Raw genomic sequence first — 26,050 nt, 5'->3', positions numbered from 1 at the left:
TTTTTGGGTGCTAGCTTGAGATTGTTGGCTCTTAGACGGCTAAACACAACTTCAAGTCGCTGTAGAGCCTGTTCCTCGGTGGGTGCAAAGACCAACAAGTCATCTAAGTAACAAAGGAGATTTGAGAAGTTTAGGTCCCCAAATATACTCAACATCATTCTCATGAAAGAGGCCGGGCTGTTACACAGACCTTGTGGCATGCGATTGTACTCATAAAGTCCCATTGGTGTGGTAAAGGCTGTGTACTTCTTGTCCTCTTCGTGAACTGGAATGTTATAAAATCCTGAGGTCAAGTCCATGGTGCTGAAAAATGCACTGCCACCAAGGGCTGCGAGGCAATCTGCTTGATGAGGAAGGGGATGAGCGTCCTTCACCGTTCGTGCATTCATCCACCTGAAGTCAGTGCATAACCTCAGACTCCCGTCTTTCTTCCATACCATGACTAAAGGGGAGGCATACTCACTAACTGACTTGCGTATAAGACCTACTTCTTCCATATCTGTCAATACCTTCCTCAGCTTCAGGTAATGAGCAGGCGGAACTCTTCTGTATGGTAGCCGGAAGGGTCTGTCATCAACCAGGTGGATACGGTGAACATAACCCCTGGCTTCTCCGCAGTCCAGATTATGTCTTGAGAAGATGTCTTCATATTTTGTGATGGTATTCACAAGCTTTTCCTTCCACTGGTCAGCTACCTGGCATCCATCAATGTCAATGTCTACTAATCCTAGATCAGACAGTCTTTGTTTCAGATTGTGGCAGCCATTGTCATCCTGCTTCTGTTCCATTGGGGTTTTCCTCACCTCATGAAGGCCCTGAAATATTGTTGCATCCTCAACAGCCAAGCATGTAGACACATCTGCCAACTTCATGTTACGTCTTAGGGTGAGATGTTTGTCAGAACAGTTTACTACCTTTAAAGGCACCCAGCCATCTCCCCACATGGGTGTAATAACTCTACCCACGAGTATGTTTCTGGGCATGACCTTTGACCTGGTAGGTTCGACTATCACAGTGCTGCCTGGAGACAATGCCACATTTTTAGGAAGTTTACCCCAAACTAAGTGTTCAGTCTTGGGCGAAAGAGTCACAGCTTGAGTGAGCTTCACTGTCCCAATCTTGCCATCGACTTGCTGTCCCTTCCATCTTGTGACACTTGTCATCATCTGCAGAAACTGCTCACCCTCTGGTGAGTGGGTCTGGCCATCCATGTTGTTGACGAGCTTCCAGTATTCATCCGTGCCTTTCATCTCATGCAATAGATGCTTAATGACATTCGATCCCAGGATGAGATCATCACGCTGTCCAGGAACAACTAGAGTGGGCACTTTAACATCAATCCCATAGATTTGCATCTCCAAATCATAGAAACACTTTGTTGAGGTCTTCTTCCCCCCACACCCCACTAATACTAACTCTGTGGGAGGCTGATAATGCTGAGGAAGGGCACCTGCTTCCAAAAGTCTCTGCTCCGCATGTTCACTTAATGTACAGGCCATAGACCCAGTGTCAAGCATGCCCTTAAGCTGCACTTTCCCATGTACAGACACAGAGGTGTAAAACAAATCTGAAAAAGCCTCAACTTCTTGTGAACCTAACATAACAATTTTCTCTCCTTCTTTCGCATCAGAGCACAAAATCTCATACGTTTTCTCAAGATCATCAAATTCTTTCTTGGGGGTAGACAGTTGAACACCCACATTTCCCCCCTTCACCTGTGGGCGTGTCAGTTTAACGGTTGCTGCTGTGGTGGTGAGTTTCTCTGCTGTTGTGGTGGGCGTCTTTCACCACCGGGATTGGCATAGCGTTCCCCCGGTTTAGGACAATTTGACTTCCAATGATCTGGGGAAAAGCACAGGAGGCACAGGTTCTCATGTCTACAGTGCATCACAGTGGAGTGATCTGTTGAGCCACAAACCCTGCATTCCCTACGCCTGAAGGGCTGGGTGGGGAAAGATGGTGCCTTGGCCTGTGTCTGTGAAACCATAACGGGTGGTATGCTCTTCTCTAAGGTACGTTCAAGCAGGTGAATGAGTCTCTCGATACTTGCACTCTGCCCATCTTGTTTGGCGCTTGATGTGAGAGAAGTGTCACTGCACGTACCAGCATTGACCCCGCCTTCACATGGAGTTATCTGGGGATGTACTGTTACTTGCTTTGAGGATACAGCGGTAGATTGACACATGGTGGCCTTCCTGCGGCGTTCATGTTCATAGATTCTCTCCTGTACTTCACTCGCAGTCCATTTCTCAGCAGACTTGTATTGGAATACTGCTGCCAGTTTGGGGTCAGGGCAGTATGTTACAAACATCCTAACGACATCAGAGTTGGAGCTGTCAATCTTCTTACCTTGTCTCTTAAGGCCCTCGTCAGCGACATCTACAGCCTTGTTCAATCGAACCCAGTACTCCATAACAGCCTCTCCGGGTACAGGTTTAGTATTGTAAAAATCAGCCAAGGGCATGCACGAATAGGCCAATTCACTGAAATTCTGTTTCAGAATGTCAAATACAATCTCTGGCTTCTCTGTAGGATCAACTGTTGTCTCATTGCGTAAATTTATCTTTACCATGTCTCTTGCTTTGCCAGATAATCGACTAATCAACTCATCTGATTGTTCCCCAACAAGACAACCCTTTCTCCTCAAGTATATTCTCATCAACTCCTCCCATTCATGAATGGAGCATTTGTCTGTACCATCTCCTCTATATGTAGGAGGTTCCTTTATGTCTGATTGCATGATGAACTTAATTTGACTGAGATCTACATATCCTACTGAGTCTGAATGATGATCACTTATCTTTTCTGTACTTACTGGTGGCTCATAAGTACTGGACCTGCCACTCTGTAGTTCTTCCCTAATGGAGCTCCCTATTTCCCGGGCTAGCTGAGTGACCAGCTCAGCTAGACCATCTACAGGGGCATTTGGATTAACACTAGATGAAGGGCTTTCATCCAATTTTTTTGTGGAGCAAAACATGGGGGAACCTCCTGCACCTACACACTTTACCGGGGTTTGATCAGAGTATGAGAAAAACCTCCCCCTCCCAGCAGTGAATTTGGGTTCATCACCATTATAAGATGCCATGCCACTAAAGTTACGTTAAAATGTCTGTTGATGAACACACTTCTATGTTGGTTAACGATAAACAGCGCTCTCAATACATCGTTGTCAGAAAAAAGAAAAGAAAAAAAAACTGTAGTTCCGATTTCTGCCACAAGGCGGCAAGAGTACCTCAATGATATTTTTAGTCTCTAGAGCAGCAGCGCCGCGGTGATTGAGCTGACGTCGATCAACGATGAATCCGGGTCTAGAAGGCACCAATGTAGCCGGTGCTATACTACACCGCTGTAACTCTGCGTTGTGTGTGGTTGATAGAGACCATAAACGTGGACTTTGGAGATCAGGTAGTTTTAATCAAGCAGAATTGACTCTCTGCATCTTGCATCTGCATCCAAAAGGAAATAAAACATTTGTAGAGCACATCTGTTCTGAGAATCGTCGCCTCTTTCTCTCTCAGTGCATCAAAATGATTTCAAATACAAAAATTAATACACTCTCTCCTTATTATACATAACATATTTTACATTGATAAAACCACATACCTGCATCCAAAAGGAAATAAAACATTTGTAGAGCACATCTGTTCTGAGAATCGTCGCCTCTTTCTACAACAGATGCACAATAGGAGGGACTGGGATCATTCGAGGAGCTAGCCATCGTTCACACATACAATAGCCTGCTAATACCTTAGCTAGCTATTAACCACATGTTGAATTCAGAATATTGATATCGTCCTAAAAAGTACAATTACAAGTGCATCTTAACAATACCATCCATTTATGAGTAACCTCTAAATATACATCATTATTCATGAACAAAACATTGTGTGTATGACTTTGTACTTAAAAGAATCAAACTTTTCTGAAGACAGAAAAAGCGTGCCTACCTCTCTCAGTGCATCAAAATGATTTGAGCACGAGCACGCCGGGCAAAACGTAAGTACACACTCCCCTTCTCCCAGGATGCAGGCATGCATAACAAATCAACACAACATATTGATATATGAACCTGGTGAAATTCACATAGTACTTCAACAACTGTTACATATAGGGTAGCCTATGTGTTTAGGTTGTTTTCACACTTGTTCCCGTTCAGGAATAAACCCTTTCCCCTGCCATAAACCCTCACATAGACTACTGCAACACTGTTTCTCCTGCCATAAACCCTCACATCGACTACTGCAACACTGTTTCCCCTGCCATAAACCCTCACATTGACTACTGCAACACTGTTTCCCCTGCCATAAACCCTCACATTGACTACTGCAACACTGTTTCCCCTGCCATAAACCCTCACATTGACTACTGCCACACTGTTTCCCCTGCCATAAACCCTCACATTGACTACTGCAACACTGTTTCCCCTGCCATAAACCCTCACATCGACTACTGCAACACTGTTTCACCTGCCATAAACCCTCACATTGACTACTGCAACACTGTTTCCCCTGCCATAAACCCTCACATCGACTACTGCCAGACTGTTTCCCCTGCCATAAACCCTCACATAGACTACTGCAACACTGTTTCCCCTGCCATAAACCCTCACATCGACTACTGCAACACTGTTTCTCCTGCCATAAACCCTCACTTTGACTACTGCAACACTGTTTCCCCTGCCATAAACCCTCACATTGGTGCCACAAAAGAGAGATGATGATGCGCAGGTTCGCTGAAAAAAACATGCTGTCTCTGGATAATGTTTAGCGATTGTCAAGGATGCACAGAAATGACAAAATATGTGAGTTTTTAGTTCAAGATTATTTGTTTGCAATATGTGATCTATAGGCTGAAAGCTTCACAAACTGTTTATTCAATTGTGGGGTTTGAATAGTGTGAGAAGACAGCGTATTTGATGAGAATCATGGGCAGTTGCCTACATTGGGTGTACAATTTCATCTGCAGTTATAATTCTGCTATTTATTCTGTTACCAATAATATTTGCATGTTAATATTATCTACTGATTACAGTTATTATGTATCATATTTTAACTAAATCCAATCTATAAGCTTCCAAAATGTAAGTAGGTATATTTAGCTATAATGTTCTGATGGAAGGGCTTGTCCTGCACTTTGTAAAAACCCAGAGTGAATTGAGTGAATGTAGGAAAAAGATCTTGGTTCCTTTCTAAACATAACAATGTGAATGCAAATAGGACTCAGAACACAAAATAGGTGAAGTGAACTGGAAAAAAGAGTTGAGTCCTCATTCAAAGGCAAGGGCAGTGTGAATACAAAGATAACTGAGTTATTTAGCTGTTTTTTTACCCAAGAGTTCACTTTAAAGAGGACTGAGATCGGTTCTTTTAAAAAGGAATATGTGTGAAAACACCCTAAGAGTGTGTCCTCTGTAATATGATATGCAGGCAAAAATGTCACGTAATAGGCATGTCATGTTCTAATATGATGTGTGTTGTTGCATGCGTGAGTGTGTGTGAGATGTCTCTTTCTCCTCGTCATGGTATTTCCTGCTGTGTTGGCCCGTCTGATCTGGTCGACTCTGGTTCCTCTGTACTGAGATGGATTCAGGATCACAGGCCAGATGCAGAATACCTTTCATTCATCAAATCATAAAACACAGATTATGCTTAAAACACTACATTTCTCAGGGTGCTTTGCAGTTGTTAGGCAGAGGGGTCGCGAAGTGTGAGATGACAAAATGATGGGAGCTTTGTGGTGGGATGGAGATGGTGTGGTACAATGCCTTGCAAAAGTATTCATCCCCTTGGTGTTTTTTTTTTTTTTTTTGCGTTACAACCTGTAATTTAAATGGATTTTTATTTGGATTTAATGTAATGGACATACACAAAATATTCCAAATTGGTGAAGTGAAATTAAAAAAATAACTTGTTTCAAAAAATAAAAAAAATAAAAATAACTGAAAAGTGGTGCATGCATATGTATTCACCCCCTTTGCAATGAATCCCTTAAATAAGATCTGGTGCAACCAATTACCTTCAGAAGTCACATAATTAGTTAAATAAAGTCCACCTGTGTGCAATCTAAGTGTCACATGATCTCAGTATATATACACCTGTTCTGAAAGGCCTCAGAGTCTGCAACACCACTAAGCAAGGGGCACCACCAAGCAAGCGGCACCATGAAGACCAAGGAGCTCTCCAAACAGGTCAGGGACAAAGTTGTGGAGAAGTACAGAACAGGGTTGAGTTATAAAAAAATATCAGAAACTTTGAACATCCCATGGAGCACCATTAAATCCATTATTAAAATGGCACCACAGCAAACCTGCCAAGAGAAGGCTGCCCACCAAAACTCAGGGACCAGGCAAGGAGGGCATTAATCAGAGAGGCAACAAAGAGACCAAAGAAAACCCTGAAGGAGCTGCAGAGCTCCACAGCGGAGATTGGAGTATCTGTCCATAGGACCACTTTAAGCTGTACACTCCACAGAGCTGGGCTTTACGGAAGAGTGTCCAGAAAAAAGCCATTGCTTAAAGAAAAAAATAAAATTGAGCTTTTTGGCCATCCAGGACAATGCTATGTGGACTGGAAAACTGGTCAGAATTGAAGGAATGATGGATGGCGCTAAATACAGAGAGAGAAGCCTTGAGGGAAACCTCTTTCAGTCTTCCAGAGATTTGAGACTGGGATGGAGGTTCACCTTCCAGCAGGACAATGCCAATGACTTTAGCATACTGCTAAAGCAACACTTGAGTGGTTTAAAGGGAAACATTTAAATGTCTTGGAATTGCCTAGTCAAAGCCCAGATGTCAATCCAATTGAGAATTTGTGGTATGATTGCTGTACACCAGCAGAACCCATCCAACTTGAAGGAGCTGGAGCAGTTTTGCATTGAAGAATGGGCAAAGATCCCAGTGCCAAGCTTATAGAGACATACCCCAAGAGACTTGCAGCTGTAATTGTTGCAAAAGGTGGCTCTACAAAGTATTGACTTTGGGGGTCCTAGGGGATGGGTTAAGGAGTAGGGGGTCTTAGGGGAGGGGTTAAGGAGTAGGGGTGAAGGGTGAAGGTGTAGGGGAGGGATGAAGGGGTGGGGGTCTTAGTGGAGGTTGAAGGGGGGGGGGTTTTAGGGGCTTGGGGATACGACTGGAGGAGCTCTGTTTCCTTCTGTCCCCGTATGGGGTGCAAGCTGTGTCCACCGCTGACAGCTGTCCCTCCCCTCCCAGCCCCACAAAGAGGGAGGAGAGAGAGAAATAGATGGAGAGGAGGGGAGAGAGAGAGAGGGGGAGGAGGGGAGAGAAAGAGGGAGGAGGTGGAGAGGGAAAGAAGGGAAGCCTTATTAAATAGACCCCTACATCAGCACCCTGACTCACTGGCTCTGTTCATGCCCTGTTATATAACACTTCACTGTGGCACTTTTTCATTCATTCACTCCCTTTCCTCCCTCGATTTTAAGCGAGGCAGAGGGGTGAAATAGAGAGATGGTGAGAAAGTGACAGTGAAAGAGCGAGCCGTGGCGTGCAGTTGGTGGAGGGATGGGAAGCGAGGAAAGGGCTGCGGCCGCTCTGTGAGATTCTGGCAGCATGAGCAGCCATCAGCAAACAGTTGGCATGGTAACCACTTTTTTCATCATGAAAGATGACTCTCTCTGCGTCTCTCAACTCTCTCTCCCACAGACAACCTGGATAGTAAATTACTGAGGTTGGTAGCGGAATACATTGTGACTTCTGTTTTCCACATTTTCAATTTAAGCCTAGAAGACAGTGTGTGCCCTCAGACATGGAAGGAGGAAAAGGTCATTCCGCTACCCAAGAATAGCACCATTAAATGGGTTAAACAGCCAACCAATCAGCCTGTTACATGTGCTTAGCAAGCTTTTGGAAAAAATTGTGTACAAGTACAAGTTAACAACAGACTTTCAGCATGCTAATAGGGAAGGGCACTCAACATGCACTCAACTGACACAAATTACTGATGATTGGCTGAAAGAAATTGATAGTAAGAAGATTGTGGGAGCTGTTCTGTTAGACTTCAGTGCATCTTTTGATGTAATTGATCATAACCTATTGCTGAAAAAACATAGACGTTGTGGATTTGCATCCTCTGCCTTATTATGGATTGAGAGTTACATATCTAATAGAACACAGAGGGTTTTAGTTAATGGAAGCCTCATGCAAATTCAGTTGAGTGTGGTGTACCACATGGCAGGCAGCTAGGGCCATTATTGTTTTCTGACTCAACAGTATACACGTCGGCTGCAATGTCAAAATAAACGAGACATTAACATAGAGCTCCAGTCAGTTTCAGAATGGGTAACTAAATATCTAAAAACTGAAAGCATAATTTTTGGGACAAATCAATCGCTCAACACTAAACTTTGTTTATATTTATTATTGAATAATGTGGCTATTGTGCAAGTTTAGGATACTAAACTGCTGGGTGTAACCCTAGATAGCAAGCTGTCGTGATCAAAGCATATACAGTGCCTTGCGAAAGTATTCGGCCCCCTTGAACTTTGCGACCTTTTGCCACATTTCAGGCTTCAAACATAAAGATATAAAACTGTATTTTTTTGTGAAGAATCAACAACAAGTGGGACACAATCATGAAGTGGAACGACATTTATTGGATATTTCAAACTTTTTTAACAAATCAAAAACTGAAAAATTGGGCGCAGGCAAAATTATTCAGCCCCCTTAAGTTAATACTTTGTAGCGCCACCTTTTGCTGCGATTACAGCTGTAAGTCACTTGGGGTATGTCTCTATCAGTTTTGCACATCGAGAGACTGACATTTTTTCCCATTCCTCCTTGCAAAACAGCTCGAGCTCAGTGAGGTTGGATGGAGAGCATTTGTGAACAGCAGTTTTCAGTTCTTTCCACAGATTCTCGATTGGATTCAGGTCTGGACTTTGACTTGGCCATTCTAACACCTGGATAGATTGTAGATTTTGCTTTATGTTTTGGATCATTGTCTTGTTGGAAGACAAATCTCCGTCCCAGTCTCAGGTCTTTTGCAGACTCCATCAGGTTTTCTTCCAGAATGGTCCTGTATTTGGCTCCATCCATCTTCCCATCAATTTTAACCATCTTCCCTGTCCCTGCTGAAGAAAAGCAGGCCCAAACCATGATGCTGCCACCACCATGTTTGACAGTGGGGATGGTGTGTTCAGCTGTGTTGCTTTTACGCCAAACATAACATTTTGCATTGTTGCCAAAAAGTTCAATTTTGGTTTCATCTGACCAGAGCACCTTCGTCCACATGTTTGGTGTGTCTCCCAGGTGGCTTGTGGCAAACTTTAAACAACACTTTTTATGGATATCTTTAAGAAATGGCTTTCTTCTTGCCACTCTTCCATAAAGGCCAGATTTGTGCAATATACGACTGATTGTTGTCCTATGGACAGAGTCTCCCACCTCAGCTGTAGATCTCTGCAGTTCATCCAGAGTGATCTTGGGCCTCTTGGCTGCATCTCTGATCAGTCTTCTCCTTGTATGAGCTGAAAGTTTAGAGGGACGGCCAGGTCTTGGTAGATTTGCAGTGGTCTGATACTCCTTCCATTTCAATATTATCACTTGCACAGTGCTCCTTGGGATGTTTAAAGCTTGGGAAATCTTTGTGTATCCAAATCCGGCTTTAAACTTCTTCACAACAGTATCTCGGACCTGCCTGGTGTGTTCCTTGTTCTTCATGATGCTCTCTGCGCTTTTAACGGACCTCTGAGACTATCACAGTGCAGGTGCATTTATACGGAGACTTGATTACACACAGGTGGATTGTATTTATCATCATTAGTCATTTAGGTCAACATTGGATCATTCAGAGATCCTCACTGAACTTCTGGAGAGAGTTTGCTGCACTGAAAGTAAAGGGGCTGAATAATTATGCACGCCCAATTTTTCAGTTTTTGATATGTTAAAAAAGTTTGAAATATCCAATAAATGTCGGTCCACTTCATGATTGTGTCCCACTTGTTGATTCTTCACAAAAAAATACAGTTTTATATCTTTATGTTTGAAGCCTGAAATGTGGCAAAAGGTCGCAAAGTTCAAGGGGGCCGAATACTTTCGCAAGGCACTGTAGACTCAATGGTTGCTAAAATGGGAAGAGGTCTGTCCATGACAGGGCTTTGCTCTGCCTTCTTCACATCTCACAAAGGGGACTGTGAATAGACACAGCCATTTTATATATCTTGTATTGTAATTTGCACTGTACTATGTATTATACCTATATATTGTGTGGATGTACTGATATGTAGGCTATGTGTGACCTTTTAAATGTATGTATTTCAATCCTTGACTAATAATGTTCTGTACTATGTATTATGTCATTTCATGTGGACCCCAGGAAGAGTAGCTGATGCTTTTGCAGCGGCTAATGGGGATCCTAATACATACCAAAAATACGAAATACCTCTCTCTTTCACCATGTCTCTCTTTTCTTTGTGGACCTGTGAGAAATGGAGCAGAAGAAAGAGCCACTGAATGCCAGTTTAGCCGTGAGGTCAGGGCAGAGGAACGAGTGCCTGAAGAGAGATCACTTGTTCGGCAGCATCAGCTGAAAGGCCAGAGGAAACCATTATTTTAGAGTCCCGTTAGGAAATTACTGAAGTGTGGGCTGATATGAAAGGACAACCAGGATTGATGGGTATTTGTTTATGGGAGAGATACTGTCCTCGCCAAATATGTCTGCCATGCAGAGCTTGACTTATGTATTACATGGGCATTACAACTCATATGTTGTCAGATCTATACATCCCTTTATTGTATGGTGGGGGGGACATGGCGCTGACAGCTGGCTTCTATAAATAAACGTTGTAGGCAGGGGGGTCAGAGGGGAAGGACATGGAGGAGGTCTGAGGCATGCAGTGGATATCCTATCTGAGGCGTGTTTGGTGTGGGCCGGCCGGTCGCAATGAGAGGTACAGCTCCTCTGTCATGAGTAAAGATAAGGAGTCAGGGTTTGGTTTCTCATCTTGCATGCCAGCCAACGGATCGTCTGTGAGCCCAGAGGCTCCTCTGGCCTTGTGGAGGGCCTGGTTTATCACTAGTTATCACAGCTACAAAGTCATAAGGCCCACATTCTCGACCAGCCAGATGAGGGAGTGTGGTGACACGTATGCCAGCTTGCAGTTTGTGGGAAACGACCAATCAGAAGAGGGAGTGTAATGACACGTATGCCCACTAGCATGCAGGGGAAGACGAGAGACATGCATTTATTTTATCAAGTGATCTTTCAATTATTTGGTTATTTATTAGCTGTAATAAAACCAAACGTTCTAAATGCAAAGTGGAAATTGGATGCCTTATTCAAACTCAGCTTCAAAGGTTATAATGATTTTTGCCCTTAGTTACTTGTCTTAAGCCAAAATAGGTTTACTCCAAAAGCTGCATTGTGTTTAGAAAATCCACGAGTAAAATGTACACAGTTTCATAGAAATGCAACAGAAATGTCTCATTCTGAAATTGGCTAAATTTCCATCTGATTTAAGATAAAATTCAACCCTGTTACTTTATTTGGCACTTACTATAGTAATTTATTTATTTAACTTATTTAACATTTTGAGATGAGATAACATGTTAACAAGTTGAACTCTTTTTGACAGAAAGTTAAAATTAACTGAAATAAAAGTGACTGCTGAAAAGGTACTCAATTGGTGGAACGACCCGCACAATGTCCTCCCTTCCACCCTAGACTTCCTGCCAACAAGGTATCTCACTCCACACTCAGTTTGGCTCTCAGTTACCCTGCCCGCTCTCTTGGTTGGTAGGGTGTCCATGGCCTTCTCAGCTTTTCTCTTCCTTGGAGAAAAAGCCAGTGTGAGGCCTTTATCCTGTGGAACATGTGCCTTTTTCTGCAGAGATGAAGACAGGTTAGTCATGAACTCTTCATCTTGGAGATGATAAGTGAGGTCTGTGATCTCTTTAAGATAGTCTGCACATTGCCTCCGCAACACCTTCCTAGAGTTCCTATTCTGTCCTCTTCCAGATGGACCTCCGTATGGACGGAAAGCTTCTTCATCCGCATCACCATGCTGCTCAGATGTGGAGTTGTGCAGTTGTTGGCTAAAAGTGGCATAATGGAGATTCACCAGGGGATTGTCCTTGTAGATGTTCTCCAGCTGATCCCAACCCCACCCTTCAACTAAACTAAAAACAGCACAGAAATGCGTACAAGGAAGCTTGGGCCTCTCCCAGTCCCTGCATGTGCAACAGGGCACTATGCAATCATTCCCGAAGTTTACAGAGTACCAGCCTGTAGGGTCAGTCTGGCTCCTCACTTTGAACAACCCCTCACCTACTTTGGTGAAGTCCTCCGCCCTGATTGTGCTGGCCTTCTCTATTTGGTTGGTGACATGCTCCGCCATCCCACGGGGTCGGTGTCGCAGTTTTGGTAGATTAATTGTATTTTCTTTAAGATGACGAGCACTTCACGTTCAGCTCTGTGTACCTTGGATCCCAGTCCGGATTCCAGTCCTTGAACACACTGATGGCCTCTCTTGCGACTGATGTCATCTCTTTCTGTGTGACAAAGGCCCCGGCAACTGCATAACAAACATTTATTCGGACACACAGAAAAACAGTGGCACAGAGTACCAGCAGGTCTTGTAGGTTGAATCTAGAAGACATATCTGTTGGCCATATAGGTTTAGTAGTTTATTTTGCCAGGCACAGCAGAAGCTTTGTTTCTTGGTCCTCATTGACCTGGTATGGCCTTTATTGGACCGAGAAGACCATTTATCAACCAGGGCCTGTGGAAGAGGTAATGACCCGTTACATACACTCTTAGAAAAAAGGGTTCCAAAATGGTTCTTCGGCTGTATCCATAGGATAACCCTTTTTGGTTGCAGGTAGAACCCTCTGTGGAAAGGGTTTTACATGGAACCCAAAATGGTTATACCTGGAATCAAAAAGGGTTCTTCAAAGGGTTCTCCTATGGGACAGCTGAATAACCCTTTTAGGTTCTAGATATCACATATTTTTCTAGATATCACATAGATATCACGTACTACTCCCTTCACAGAACAGAGCAAACTGGTTCTAACCAGAATAGAAAGAGGAGTGGGAGGCCCCAATGCACAACTGAGCAAGAGGACAAGTACATTAGAGTGTCTAGTTTGAGAAATAGATGCCTCACAAGTCCTCAACTGGCAGCTTCATTAAATAGTACCCGCAAAACACCAGTCTCAATGTCAACAGTGAAGAGGCGACTACGGGATGCTGGCCTTCTAGGCAGATAGATGGGGGGCAATCAATTCACATCTGGTGTCCCGGGCACAGCTGTGGGCAGAGGGTGGTCTATAGCAAGCGGCAACAGTGAGAGACTTGTTTCTGGAAGGTGAATTTTTGGAAGTAGAAGCTCGAATTGTCTTGGTACAGAACTGGATCGTAAGATAGAACTCTGCAGGCTATCTCTCTAGTAGATTGCAACACCGCCCCCTTTGGCAGTTCTATCTTGGCGGAAAATGTTATAGTTAGGGATGTACATTTCAGGGTTTTTGGTGGTTTTCCTAAGCCAGGATTCAGACACGGCTAAGACATCCGGGTTGGCAGAATGTGCTAAAGCAGTGAATAAAGCAAACTTAGGGAGTACGCTTCTAATGTTAACATGCATGAAACCAAGGCTTTTACGGTTACAGAAGTAAAAAAATGAGAGCACCTGGGGAGTAGGAGTGGAGCTAGGCACTGCAGGTCCTGGATTAACCTCTACATCACCAGAGGAACAGAGGAGAGGTAGGATAAGGGTACGGCTAAAGGCTATAAGAACTGGCCGTCTAGCACGTTCGGAACAGAGAGTAAAGGGAGCAGGTTTCTGGGCACGATAGCATAGATTCAAGGCATAATGTACAGACAAAGGTATGGTAGGAATAGAGTACATTGTAGGTAAACCTAGACATTGAGTAATGATGAGAGAGATATAGTCTCTAGAGACGTTTAAACCAGGTGATGTCATCGCATATGTGGGAGGTGGAACAACATGGTTGGTTAAGGCATATTGAGCAGGGCTAGAGACTCTACAGTGAAATAAGACAGTAATCACTAACCAAGACAGTAATGGACAAGGCATATTGATATTAGGGAGAGGCATGCATAGCCAAGTGATCGTATGGGTCCAGTGGGTGGTTGGGCTAGCTGGGGACACTGCGATTCAGACAGTTAGCAGGCCGGGGCTAGCAAGCTAGCATAAAGCCTTAGATGGACGTTGCGATGGGGGAAAGTCTGTTTTTGCCTCCTCATGCCGTGATGTCGATAGACCAGTCGTGGAATTAGTAGGGTTCCAAGTAGCAGAGGTGTCCAAGTCAAATTGGCAAAATGGGTATAGTGGCTCAAGAAACTGGCTGATGGATCAGCTAACAGTACAATTGTTTAGTTTTTTTTTAACCTTTATTTAACTAGGCAAGTCAGTTAAGAACAAATTCTTATTTTCAATGACGGCCTAGGAACAGTGGGTTAACTGCCTGTTCAGGGGCTCTAGATAGCTAGCAGGCCGCTGTTAGCAAAATGGGCCTTCAGGGGACGTTGCGCCAGAGGGGCCTGTTGGGATCCTCGGGCAGATTATGTCAGTATTCCAGTCGTGAAGGATCGGCGGGGTTCCGTGCCCCGTACCGGCAGTAGAAGGGGTTCGGATATTGTAGCCGAGGAGTGGGCTTCAGGAGTAGCCCAGGAGCCCTAGCCGGGAGATGGGTCTAGCATGGGCAAGCTCCAGGCTAGTTGGTGCTAGCTCCGGGACGGAAACTTTAGCCAGGAGTAGTCAACCCGGTTTGTGGTTAGCTAGCTGTGATGATCCAGATGAAAATGTTCAGCGTTTGCGGTAGGAATCTGTGGATATGGAGAGAAAAATAGGTCCTGTATGCTCTGGTTTGAAACGCATTATACGAACTGGTTAGAGCTTTCTAAAGGTTAGCTGATGACCGCTAGCAGTGGCTAGCAGTGGTTAGCTGGTAGCTAGATAGCTAGATAGCTTCAGTTGAGGTATTCCAGTTCGGAGATAAATAGAAATACTTCAGAAAAAAACAGATCCACACCACATTGGGTGAGGCAGGTTGCAGGAGAGTATTTTGAAGTTGAGGTTTAGAAAAATATTAAAGAATGCAAAGAAAAATATATAAAAATATATATACAGTGCCTTGCGAAAGTATTCGGCCCCCTTGAACTTTGCGACCTTTTGCCACATTTCAGGCTTCAAACATAAAGATAAAAAACTGTATTTTTTTGTGAAGAATCAACAACAAGTGGGACACAATCATGAAGTGGAACGACATTTATTGGATATTTCAAACTTTTTTAACAAATCAAAAACTGAAAAATTGGGCGTGCAAAATTATTCAGCCCCCTTAAGTTAATACTTTGTAGCGCCACCTTTTGCTGCGATTACAGCTGTAAGTCGCTTGGGGTATGTCTCTATCAGTTTTGCACATCGAGAGACTAACATTTTTTCCCATTCCTCCTTGCAAAACAGCTCGAGCTCAGTGAGGTTGGATGGAGAGCATTTGTGAACAGCAGTTTTCAGTTCTTTCCACAGATTCTCGATTGGATTCAGGTCTGGACTTTGACTTGGCCATTCTAACACCTGGATATGTTTATTTTTGAACCATTCCATTGTAGATTTTGCTTTTTGTTTTGGATTATTGTCTTGTTGGAAGACAAATCTCCGTCCCAGTCTCAGGTCTTTTGCAGACTCCATCAGGTTTTCTTCCAGAATGGTCCTGTATTTGGCTCCATCCATCTTCCCATCAATTTTAACCACCTTCCCTGTCCCTGCTGAAGAAAAGCAGGCCAAACCATGATGCTGCCACCACCATGTTTGACAGTGGGTATGGTGTGTTCAGGGTGATGAGCTGTGTTGCTTTTACGCCAAACATAACGTTTTGCATTGTTGCCAAAAAGTTCAATTTTGGTTTCATCTGACCAGAGCACCTTCTTCCACATGTTTGGTGTGTCTCCCAGGTGGCTTGTGGCAAACTTTAAACGACACTTTTTATGGATATCTTTAAGAAATGGCTTTCTTCTTGCCACTCTTCCATAAAGGCCAGATTTGTGCAATATACGACTGATTGTTGTCCTATGGACAGAGTCTCCCACCTCAGCTGTAGATCTCTGCAGTTCATCCAGAGTGATCATGGGCCTCTTGGCTGCATCTCTAATCAGTCTTCTCCTTGTATGAGCTGAAAGTTTAGAGGGACGGCCAGGTCTTGGTGGATTTGCAGTGGTCTGATACTCCTTCCATTTCAATATTATCGCTTGCACAGTGCTCCTTGGGATGTTTAAAGCTTGGGAAATCTTTTTGTATCCAAATCCGGCTTTAAACTTCTTCACAACAGTATCTCGGACCTGCCTGGTGTGTTCCTTGTTCTTCATGATGCTCTCTGCGCTTTTAACAGACCTCTGAGACTATCACAGTGCAGGTGCATTTATACGGAGACTTGATTACACACAGGTGGATTGTATTTATCATCATTAGTCATTTAGGTCAACATTGGATCATTCAGAGATCCTCACTGAACTTCTGGAGAGAGTTTGCTGCACTGAAAGTAAAGGGGCTGAATAATTTTGCACGCCCAATTTTTCAGTTTTTGATTTGTTAAAAAAGTTTGAAATATCCAATAAATGTCGTTCCACTTCATGATTGTGTCCCACTTGTTGTTGATTCTTCACAAAAAAATACAGTTTTATATCTTTATGTTTGAAGCCTGAAATGTGGCAAAAGGTCGCAAAGTTCAAGGGGGCCGAATACTTTCGCAAGGCACTGTACATGGGACGAGACAAGACAAAGATAAAGATGTCTGACAGCTACGCCATCTTGATCACTGCATACTTAACATTCCATTGAGTTTCGAAACAATCTGAAAGCAGAGTTTCCCCAGCTGAGTTTTGAACTATAAACAGTATCCTGTGATTTGTGTTGCAGCCGTTTGCACAATGGTGTAGTCTCCAGCCCAAAGATTCTGCCAAGATGCCAGAGAGCTCGTGGAAGCTGGTCTTCTACACCATGTCCTGGTCGTACAGCACCTACCTGCTCTTCTTCACCAACTACACCTTCTTCCACGACCCGCCCTCCGTATTCTATGGTAAGCCATACAAATTTTTAAAAGCTGCACAATTATTGTCAAGTGATACATAGACCTAAAATAGTCAGCAGTGGAACTCAGTCGGGCATTCAACTGCTGTTGAGAGTTGTAATTGAATAATGCACAAGGTGCAATTTTCAAAATTTGGTAGTAAATGGGCAGTTTTTCTCTTGTTATGTCATTCAACGACAGACCTTAGAGTGCTACACTACATGGCCAAAAGTAGGTGGACACCTGCTCGTCAATTATTTCATTCCAAAATCATGGGCATTAATATGGATTTTATCCCCCTTTGCTGCTATAACAGCCTCCACTTCTGGGAAAAGTTCCCACTAGATGTTGGAAAATTGCTGCCGATACTTTCTTCCATTCAGCTGCAAGAGTGTTAGTGAGGTCGGGCACTGATGTTGGGCGATTAGGCCTGGCTCGCAGTCTGTGTTCCAATTCATCCCAAAGGTGTTCAATGGGGTTGAGGTCAGGGCTCTGTGCAGGCCAGTCAAGTTCTTCCCCACCGATCTCGAAAAAACAATTTCTGTATGGACCTAGATTTGTGCACGGGGGTATTGTCATGCTGAAACAGGAAAGGGCCTTCCCCAAACTGTTGCCATAAAGTTGGAAGCACAGAATCGTCTAGAATGTCATTGTATGCTGTAGCGTTAAGATTTCCCTTCACTGGAACCAAGGGGCCTAGCCCAAACCAATGCAAAACAGCCCCAGACCATTTTTCCTCCTCCACCAAACTTTACAGTTGGCACTATGCATTGGGACAGGTAGCGTTCTCCTGGCATCTACCAGACCCTGATTTTTCCTTCAGATTATCAGATGGTGAAGCATGATTCATCACTCCAGAGAACGCGCTTCCACTGCTCCAGAATCCAATGGAGGCAAGCTTTACACCACTCCAGCCAAAGCTTGGCATTGCGCATGGTGATCTTAGGCTTGTGTGCGGCTATGCCACCATGGAAACTCATACATATTTAGCAGATGTTATTGCTGGTGTAGAGAAATGCTTGTGTTCCTAGCTCCAACAGTGCAGTAGTATCTAACAATTCACAACAATACACACAAATCTAATATTAAAGAATGAAATTAAGAAATGTATAAATATTAGGACCAGCAATGTCGGAGTGGCATTGACTAAAATACAGTAGAATACAGTATATACATATTATTATTTTTTAAATAGTTTTTAATTGAATATTTATTTAACTAGGCAAATCAGTTAAGAACAAATTCTTACTTACAATGACGGCCTAGGAACAGTGGGTTAACTGCCTTGCATAGACTTCAGGAAGTGTACAACACCTACCTCTGCAACATCTATCATAGGTAAAAATATAGAGATTGTAGAGGAATACAAATACATGGGTGGCCTCTTGGACAATAAGCCTCAGTGGAGTAAATGTACAGACCTGATCTACAAAAAGAGCCAACAGAGACTGTACTTTCTCAAAAAGATGGGATCTTTTAATGTAGACTGTACTATACTGACTCTGTTTTACACATCTTTCATTGAGAGTATTTAAACTTTTTGTATTGTTTGTTGGTTTGGCAATGCCACTGTCAGCTAGAGAAATATGCTGAGAAGGATTATCACCACAGTAAGCAAGGTACTTGGAGTCAAACAGACAGGCCTGGATGTGATCTTTAAGGTCAGGGCCCTCCACAAGGCTCACAAAATCATTTTAGACCCAAGCCACCCCCTGTACCCAGACTTTGAACTACTCCCCTCTGGGCGCAGATATAGAGCACCACTCAGCAGGAAAAACAGAACTAGACAATCATTTGTGCCTATTTGTGCCTTTGTGATATCCCTCCTAAATAGCTCGGGATAATGTTCCTATCGACTCATTAAGGCCAGCAGGCTAGTCTTTTTTATTTTCTATTATGTTTTATTGGTATGTAACTGTTATGAAAGTTGTATTGTCCATTTTGTTTTGTATTTAAACGCCACTTTAAACTTGTACATGACACTGCAACAAAATTTCCCCATGGGGACAATAAATTCAGTAAATTGTTCAGGGGCAGAACGACAGATTTTTACCTTGTCAGCTTGGGGATTAAATCTAGCAACCTTTCGGTTACTGGCCCAACGCTCTAACCACTAGGCTACCTGCCACCCCGATATGAATATGAAATGAGTAAAGCAGTATGTAAAAACTACTAAAGTGACTTGTGTTCCATTATTAAAGTGACCAGTGATACCATGAATATGTACATTGGGCAGCAGCCTCTAAGGTGCAGAATTGGGTAACCAGGTAGTAGCCGACCAGTGATAGCTATTTAACAGTCTGATGGCCTTGAGATAGAAGCTGTTTTTCAGGCTCTCGGTCCCAGCTTTGATGCACCTGTACTGACCTTGCCTTCTGGATGATAGCGGTGTGAACAGGCTGTGGCTGGGGTGGTTGATGTTCTTGATGATCTTTTTGGCCTTCCTGTGACATCGGGTGTTGTAGGTGTCCTGAAGGGCAGGCAGTGTGCCCCTGGTGATGCGTTGGGCAGACCGCACCACTCTCTGGAGAGCCCTGCGGTTGCGGGCGGTGCAGTTGCTGTACCAGGCAGTGATACAACCTGACAGGATGCTCTCAGTTGTGCATTTGTAAAGTTTGTGAGGATCGTAGGGGCCAAGACAAATTTCTTCAGCCTCCTGAGGTTCAAGAGGCGGCGATGCGCCTTCGTCACCACACTATCTGTGTAGGTGGACCATTTCAGATTTTTCCTCATGTGTACTCCAAAGAACTTGAAGCTTTTCACCTTCTCCACTGCTGTCCCGTCGATGTGGATAAGGGCGTGATCCCTCTGCTGTCTCCTGAAGTCCATTATCAGCTACTTCGTTTTGTTGAGGTTGAGGGAGAGGTTATTTTCCTGGCACCACTCCGCCAGGGCCCTCACCTCCTCCCTGTAGGCTGTCTCGTCATTGTTGGTATCAGGCCTACTGCTGTTGTGTCGTCTGCAAACTTGATGATTGAGTTGAAGACGTGGGCACGGGTGAGCAGGGAGGCAGAGAATCCCAGTGGAGAGAGGGGAACTGGCCAGGCAGAGACAGCAAGGGAGGTTCGTTGCTCCAGAGCCTTTCCGTTCACCTTCACACTCCTGGACCAGACTACTCTCAATCATATGACCCACTGAGGAGATGAGTCTTCAGTAAAGACTTAACTTCATATGGCTGCAGGGGCAGTATTGAGTAGCTTGGATGAAAAGGTGCCCATTGTAAACGGCCAGCTCCTCAGTCTCAGTTGCTAATATATGCATATTATTATTAATATTGGATAGAAAACACTCTAAAGATTCCAAAAACTTTCAAAATATTGTCTGTGAGTATAACAGAACTGATATTGCAGGCAAAACCCTGAGGAAAATCAAAGCAGGTAGTGGCTTCTATTTTGAAAAATTCATGTTCCATAGCCTCCCATTGCTGGATTTAAAGGGATATGAACCAGATTCCTTTTCCTATTGCTTCCTCAAGGTGTCAACAGTCTTCAGACATAGTTTCAGGCTTTTATTTTGAAAAATGAGCCAGAACGATAACACCGCGTCAAGTGGTCACATGAGTTTTGCTCGCGCAACAGAGTTTGGATAGGTATTGCTTTTCCCTCTCCTACTGTGAAAGACATTTGCGGTTGATATATTATCGATTATATATTTTAAAAACAACCTGAGGATTGATTATAAAAAACATTTGACATGTTTCTGTGGACATTATGGAAACTATTTGGAATTTTCGTCTGTGTTGTCGTGTCCGCTCTTTCCTGTGGATTTCTGAACATAACTCGACAAACAATATATATAAAAAAATAAAAATAATCTTTATGGAACAAAAGGGACATTTGTTGTGTAACTGGGACTCTCGTGAGTGAAAACATCCGAAGATCATCAAAGGTAAACGATTAATTTGATTGCTTTTCTGATTTTCGTGACCAAGCTTCCTGATGCTAAGTGTACTTAATGTTTTGTCGTGCGATCGATACATTTACACAAACGCTTGGATTGCTTTCACTGTAAAGCATAATTTCAAAATCTGACACGACAGGTGGATTAACAAAAGGCTAAGCTGTGTTTTCCTATATTGCACTTGTGATTTCATGAATATAAATATTTGTAGTAATATTTATTGAATGCTATTTAGCGGTTGTTGATTACACTTATCCCGTTAGTGGGATTGCAGCCATAACAAGTTTTTAAAGGTTGAGACCGAGTCTGCGTCTCTCACATGGGTAGGCAGACCATTCCATATAAATGGAACTCTATAGGAGAAAGCCCTGCCTCCAGCTGTTTTGCTTAGAATTTCTAGGGACAATTAGGAGGCTTGCGTCTTGTGACCGTAGCATACGTGTAGGCATGTACGGCAGGACCAAATCGGAAAGATTTGACCTTGATATCAGCTCTTACCTCTGGAGAGCCCTGCGGTTGTGGGCGGTGCAGTTGCCGTACCAGGCGGTGATACAGCCCGACAGGATGCTCTCAATTGTGCACCTGTAAAAGTCAGTGAGAGTTTTTGGTGACATGCCACATTTTTTCAGCCTCTTTCTTCACCAAGCTGTCTGTATGGGTGGTCCATTTTACTTTGTCCGTGATGTGTACGCCGCGGAACTTAAAACTTTCCACCTTCTCCACTGCTGTCCCATCGATGTGGATAGGGGGGTGCTCCCTTTGTTGTTTCCTGAAGTTCACAATCATCTAATTTGTTTTGCTAACATTGAGTGAGAGGTTATTTTCCTGACATCATACCCCGAGGGCCCTCACCTCCTCCTTGTAGGCTGTATCGTTGTTGTTTGTAATCAAGCCTACCACTGTAGTGTCATCTGCAAACTTGATGATAGTGCTGGAGGCGTGCATGACCATGCAGTCATGGGTGAACAGGGAGTACAGGAGAGGGCCGAGAACACACCCTTGTGGGGCCCCAGTGTTGAGGATCAGTGAAGTGGAGGTTTTGTTTCCTGCCTACACCACCTGGGGACGGCCTGTCAGGAAGTCCAGGACCCAGTTACAGAGGGCGGGTTCAGACGTAGGGCCCCAAGCTTAATGATGAGCTTGGAGGGAATTATGGTGTTGAAGGCTGAGCTATAGGCAATGAACAGCATTCTTACATAGGTATTCCTCTTGTCCAGATGGGATAGGTTAGTGCGATGGTGATTGCATCGTCTGTGGATCTATTGGGGTGGTATACAAATTTAAGTAGGTCTAGGGTGTCAGGGAAGGTGCAGGTGCTATGATCCTTAACTAGCCTCTCAAAGCACTTCATGATGACAGACGTGAGTGCTATGGGGCGATAATCATTTAGTTCAGTTACCTTTGGCTTTCTTGGGTACAGGAACAATGGTGGACATCTTGAAGCAAGTGGGGACTACAGGCTGGGATTGAGAGAGATTGAATATGTCTGTAAGCACTCCAGCCAGCTGGTCTGTGCATGCTCAGGACCGAGGGAAAGAAGAAGGGAGCAAAGTACAGAAAGATCTTTGATGAAAACCTGCTCCAGAGCGCTCAGGACCTCAGACTGAGGCAAAGGTTAAACTTTGAACAGGACAACAACCCTCAGCACGCAGCCAAGACAATGCAGAAGTGGCTTCTGGAAAAGTCTCTGAATGTCTTTGAGTGGCCCAGCCAGAGCCCGGACTTGAACCCGATCGAACATCTCTGGAGAGATGTGAAAATAGCTGTGCAGCGACACTCCCCATCCAACCTGATAGAGCTTGGAAGGATCTGCAGAGAAGAATGGGAGAAACTCCCCAAATACAGGTGTGCCAGGCTTGTAGTGTCATACCCAAGAAGACTCAAGGCTGTAATCGCTGCCAAAGGTGCTTCAACAAAGTACTGAATACTTATGTAAATGTGATATTTCTGTTGTTTTTTTTCGTTTTTTTGCAAAAATGTCTAAAAACCTGTTTTTGCTTTGTCATTATGGGGTATTGTGTGTTGATATAATTTAACCCATTTTAGAATAAGGCTGTAGTGTAACTATATGTGGAAAAAGTCAAGGGGTCTTGCGCTGTAATACTAATTTATAGGCCAACACTACAACTGAAACACAATTTTACACACCTGGCTATATAATCAGTTCAATTTCAATAACATATCCTAATCTGATTTTACTGATAAAATCACCAATGTCTCTATTAAATAGTTTTTTAATATTTCTTTGTGCATTGATTTTGAAAAACAGCTAGCAATAAAGAGAAAATGTTGCTCTGAAAAAGTTTCAAAAGAAAGTAATGAAAATATAAGTTTCAGGGAAGAATGGACAGAGAAATAGGCATTCTTACCATATTTCTCCAATGGCAAACCAGTGTATTGTTTGCAACTAAACGTTTGCTGTTTGCAAATAATTCAATATAAGACATCCTCATGAATCTAAGCATGGCACTTTGAAAAGTTACACTATACTGTATATACAAAAGTATGTGGACGCCTCTTAAAATTTGTGGATTTGGCTATTTCAGCCACACCTGTTGTTGACAGGTGTATAAAATTGAACACACAGCCATGCAATCTCCATAGAGAAACTTTGACAGTAGAATGATCTTACTGAAGAGCTCAGTGACTTTCAACGTGGCCCTGTGTTACGAGAATTATGTTCTCAATGTACATAAACTGAACTTCAATTAAACTCTTGGTCTGTGGCGGTCCTCATGAAAGCTAGTTTCATCATAGCACTTGATGGCTTTTGCGACTGGACCAGAAGAAACATTCAAAGGATTGACTGATGTCTTAAAGTAATGATGGACTGTCATTTCTCTTTGCTTATTTGAGCTGTTCTTGCTAAATAGGGCCATCTTCTGTATTCCACCCCTACCTTGTCACAACACAACTGATTGGCCCAAATGCATTAAGAAGGAAAGAAATTATACAAATGAACTTTTAACAAGGCACACCTTAGTTGAAATGCATTCCAGGTGACTACCTCATGAAGCTGGTTGAGAGAATGCCAAGAGTGTGAAAAGCTGTCGTCAAGGCAAAGGTGGCTACTTTGAAGAATCTCAAATTTTAAATATATTTTGATTTGTTTAACACTTTTTTGGTTACTACATGATTCGAAATGTGTTATTTAATAGTTTTGATGTCTTCACTAATATTCTACAATGTAAAAATAGTAAAAATAAAGAAAAACCCTTGAATGAGTATGTACTGTATGTGCGTGCGTATGTGTGTCAGCGAGCATGTTTGTTGTGTCTATGCCAGGGTGCATATGTGTTTGCATGTGTGTATGTTCCAGTAGGCATGTTTGTGTGTACGTGCATGTGCGTGTGTGCATGCCAGCATCTGTTTGCCTTTCTCCTGTGGAATATCCCCCAGGCCGCTCCTCTAATCCTTAGCCTCTCTCTCTGTCTTCTCCCTCTCCCAGAATGGAAACGTGGCATGACAGTGCCCACGGACATCGCCATCGCCTACCTGATCCAGGGCAGCTTCTACGGACACTCCATCTATGCCACGGTCTACATGGATGCCTGGAGGAAGGATTCTACCGTCATGGTGGTGCACCACGTCATCACCCTGGCCCTCATCACCTTCTCCTACGCTTTCAGGTAGCTGACCACTCCCTGCCTGTCTGGTGGCCCCAGGTTTGGAAAACACTATCGCAATGTGATGCTTTGTAATCTATTGCCTTTCAGGGACATTGATGAAATATTGGCAACATATCCTCTTAGCAATAGTTGTAAACGATAGTTGTAGATGCTTTTGTCGAGTTGTCGAATCACACTCTTAGAAAACAATATTGGGTCCCATAGGAGAACCCTTTGAAGAACCCTTGTTGGTTCCAGGTAGAACACTTTTGGTTACAAGAGGAACAGTTTCCACAGAGGAAAATGGTTCTACCTAGAACCAAAAAGGGTTTTTAAATGGAACTAAAAAGTGTTATCCTATGGGGACAGGTGAAAAACTTTTTTAAAACCCTTTTTTTCTAAGAATGCAGAATGCTGATTTGTCATAGTGTAAAAAGGCTCTAGGTTATTTGATGTTGAAAAAAAACGGTGTTATTTGATGACTGTTCTCTTGCTTTAAACAATATTTGTTTCAAAGTCAATCCGTGTCATTGACTAAGACTAACCCCTTGGCTTTCACATTGCACCATCCAGATAACAACACAGCAATGTCCTCGGCTAATATTGTTTGTGGACTGACACTGTGCTCCCCACTGCTCTCTCCTCTCAGATTCCACAACATTGGGTTGCTGGTGTTGTTCCTCCACGACATCAATGACATCCAGCTGGAGTTCACCAAGCTCAATGTATACTTCAAGACCCGTGGAGGGGGCTACTACCTCATCAACGACATCCTGTCCAACATGGGCTCTGTCAGCTTCAGCATCACCTGGTGAGGAGAGAGAAGACACACACAGACAAGCACCAGTGTTGGGGAGTAGTGTACAACATGTAGTTCAACTAGTGATTTAATGTTTCAGTAGCTTGGTGGTAGTTGAACTAAATTCAAATCTAAGTAGTGTTTCAGTAGTTAATTACTTGTTTTGCCATTTAGTGGTGTAGCTAACCACTGGAACTACACATAACTTTCTTTGCAAATAGAAAATAAAATATGGGTGAAGTAGGAAAGAATTTCCTTTCTTTTTCAGCACAACTCCTTTCTAATTTAAACTTGAAACATAGTTTTTGTGTTTAATATGCTAAACTACACATTCTGTTAACATCTTACTCCAGAGTGATCTGACCTTGCAATTTGTAGTCTAGGACATTACAGATTTAGATATGATAAATTATCACAAAGTAGTTTGGATGTAGTGAACTGTCATGAAAATTCTTACACAGGGACAGTCGAAGTCAATCTTAAATGAATCATTGTTTATTTTCAGTTATCTGGAGAGATTCCAACAAACTTGATGCACCATAATGAACGTCTGTCAGGAGCTCTAACGGGGCAGTCCCGTTTAGTTCCCCTACAGTGCCTTGCGAAAGTATTCGGCCCCCTTGAACTTTGCGACCTTTTGCCACATTTCAGGCTTCAAACATAAAGATATAAAACTGTATTTTTTTGTGAAGAATCAACA

General features: G+C 43.2%; 1 protein-coding gene across 1 annotated transcript in view; it reads left to right on the top strand.

The window, feature by feature from the left end:
• The window catches only part of LOC139373816 (ceramide synthase 1-like), a 65,566-nt gene that overhangs the window by 23,048 nt on the left and 16,468 nt on the right, over positions 1–26,050 (top strand). The window contains exons 2-4 of the mRNA XM_071114887.1: positions 16,893–17,052; positions 24,392–24,572; positions 25,201–25,362. Of these exons, the coding sequence (XP_070970988.1) occupies positions 16,893–17,052; positions 24,392–24,572; positions 25,201–25,362 (503 nt within the window). The remainder of the gene's footprint in view (positions 1–16,892; positions 17,053–24,391; positions 24,573–25,200; positions 25,363–26,050) is intronic.

The sequence above is a fragment of the Oncorhynchus clarkii genome, chromosome 1 (genome assembly GCF_045791955.1).
Source record: "Oncorhynchus clarkii lewisi isolate Uvic-CL-2024 chromosome 1, UVic_Ocla_1.0, whole genome shotgun sequence".
In the NCBI taxonomy this organism is placed as follows: domain Eukaryota; kingdom Metazoa; phylum Chordata; class Actinopteri; order Salmoniformes; family Salmonidae; genus Oncorhynchus; species Oncorhynchus clarkii.
Note: the sequence above shows the minus strand (reverse complement) of the source record. Positions and strands in the feature narration are given on the sequence as shown.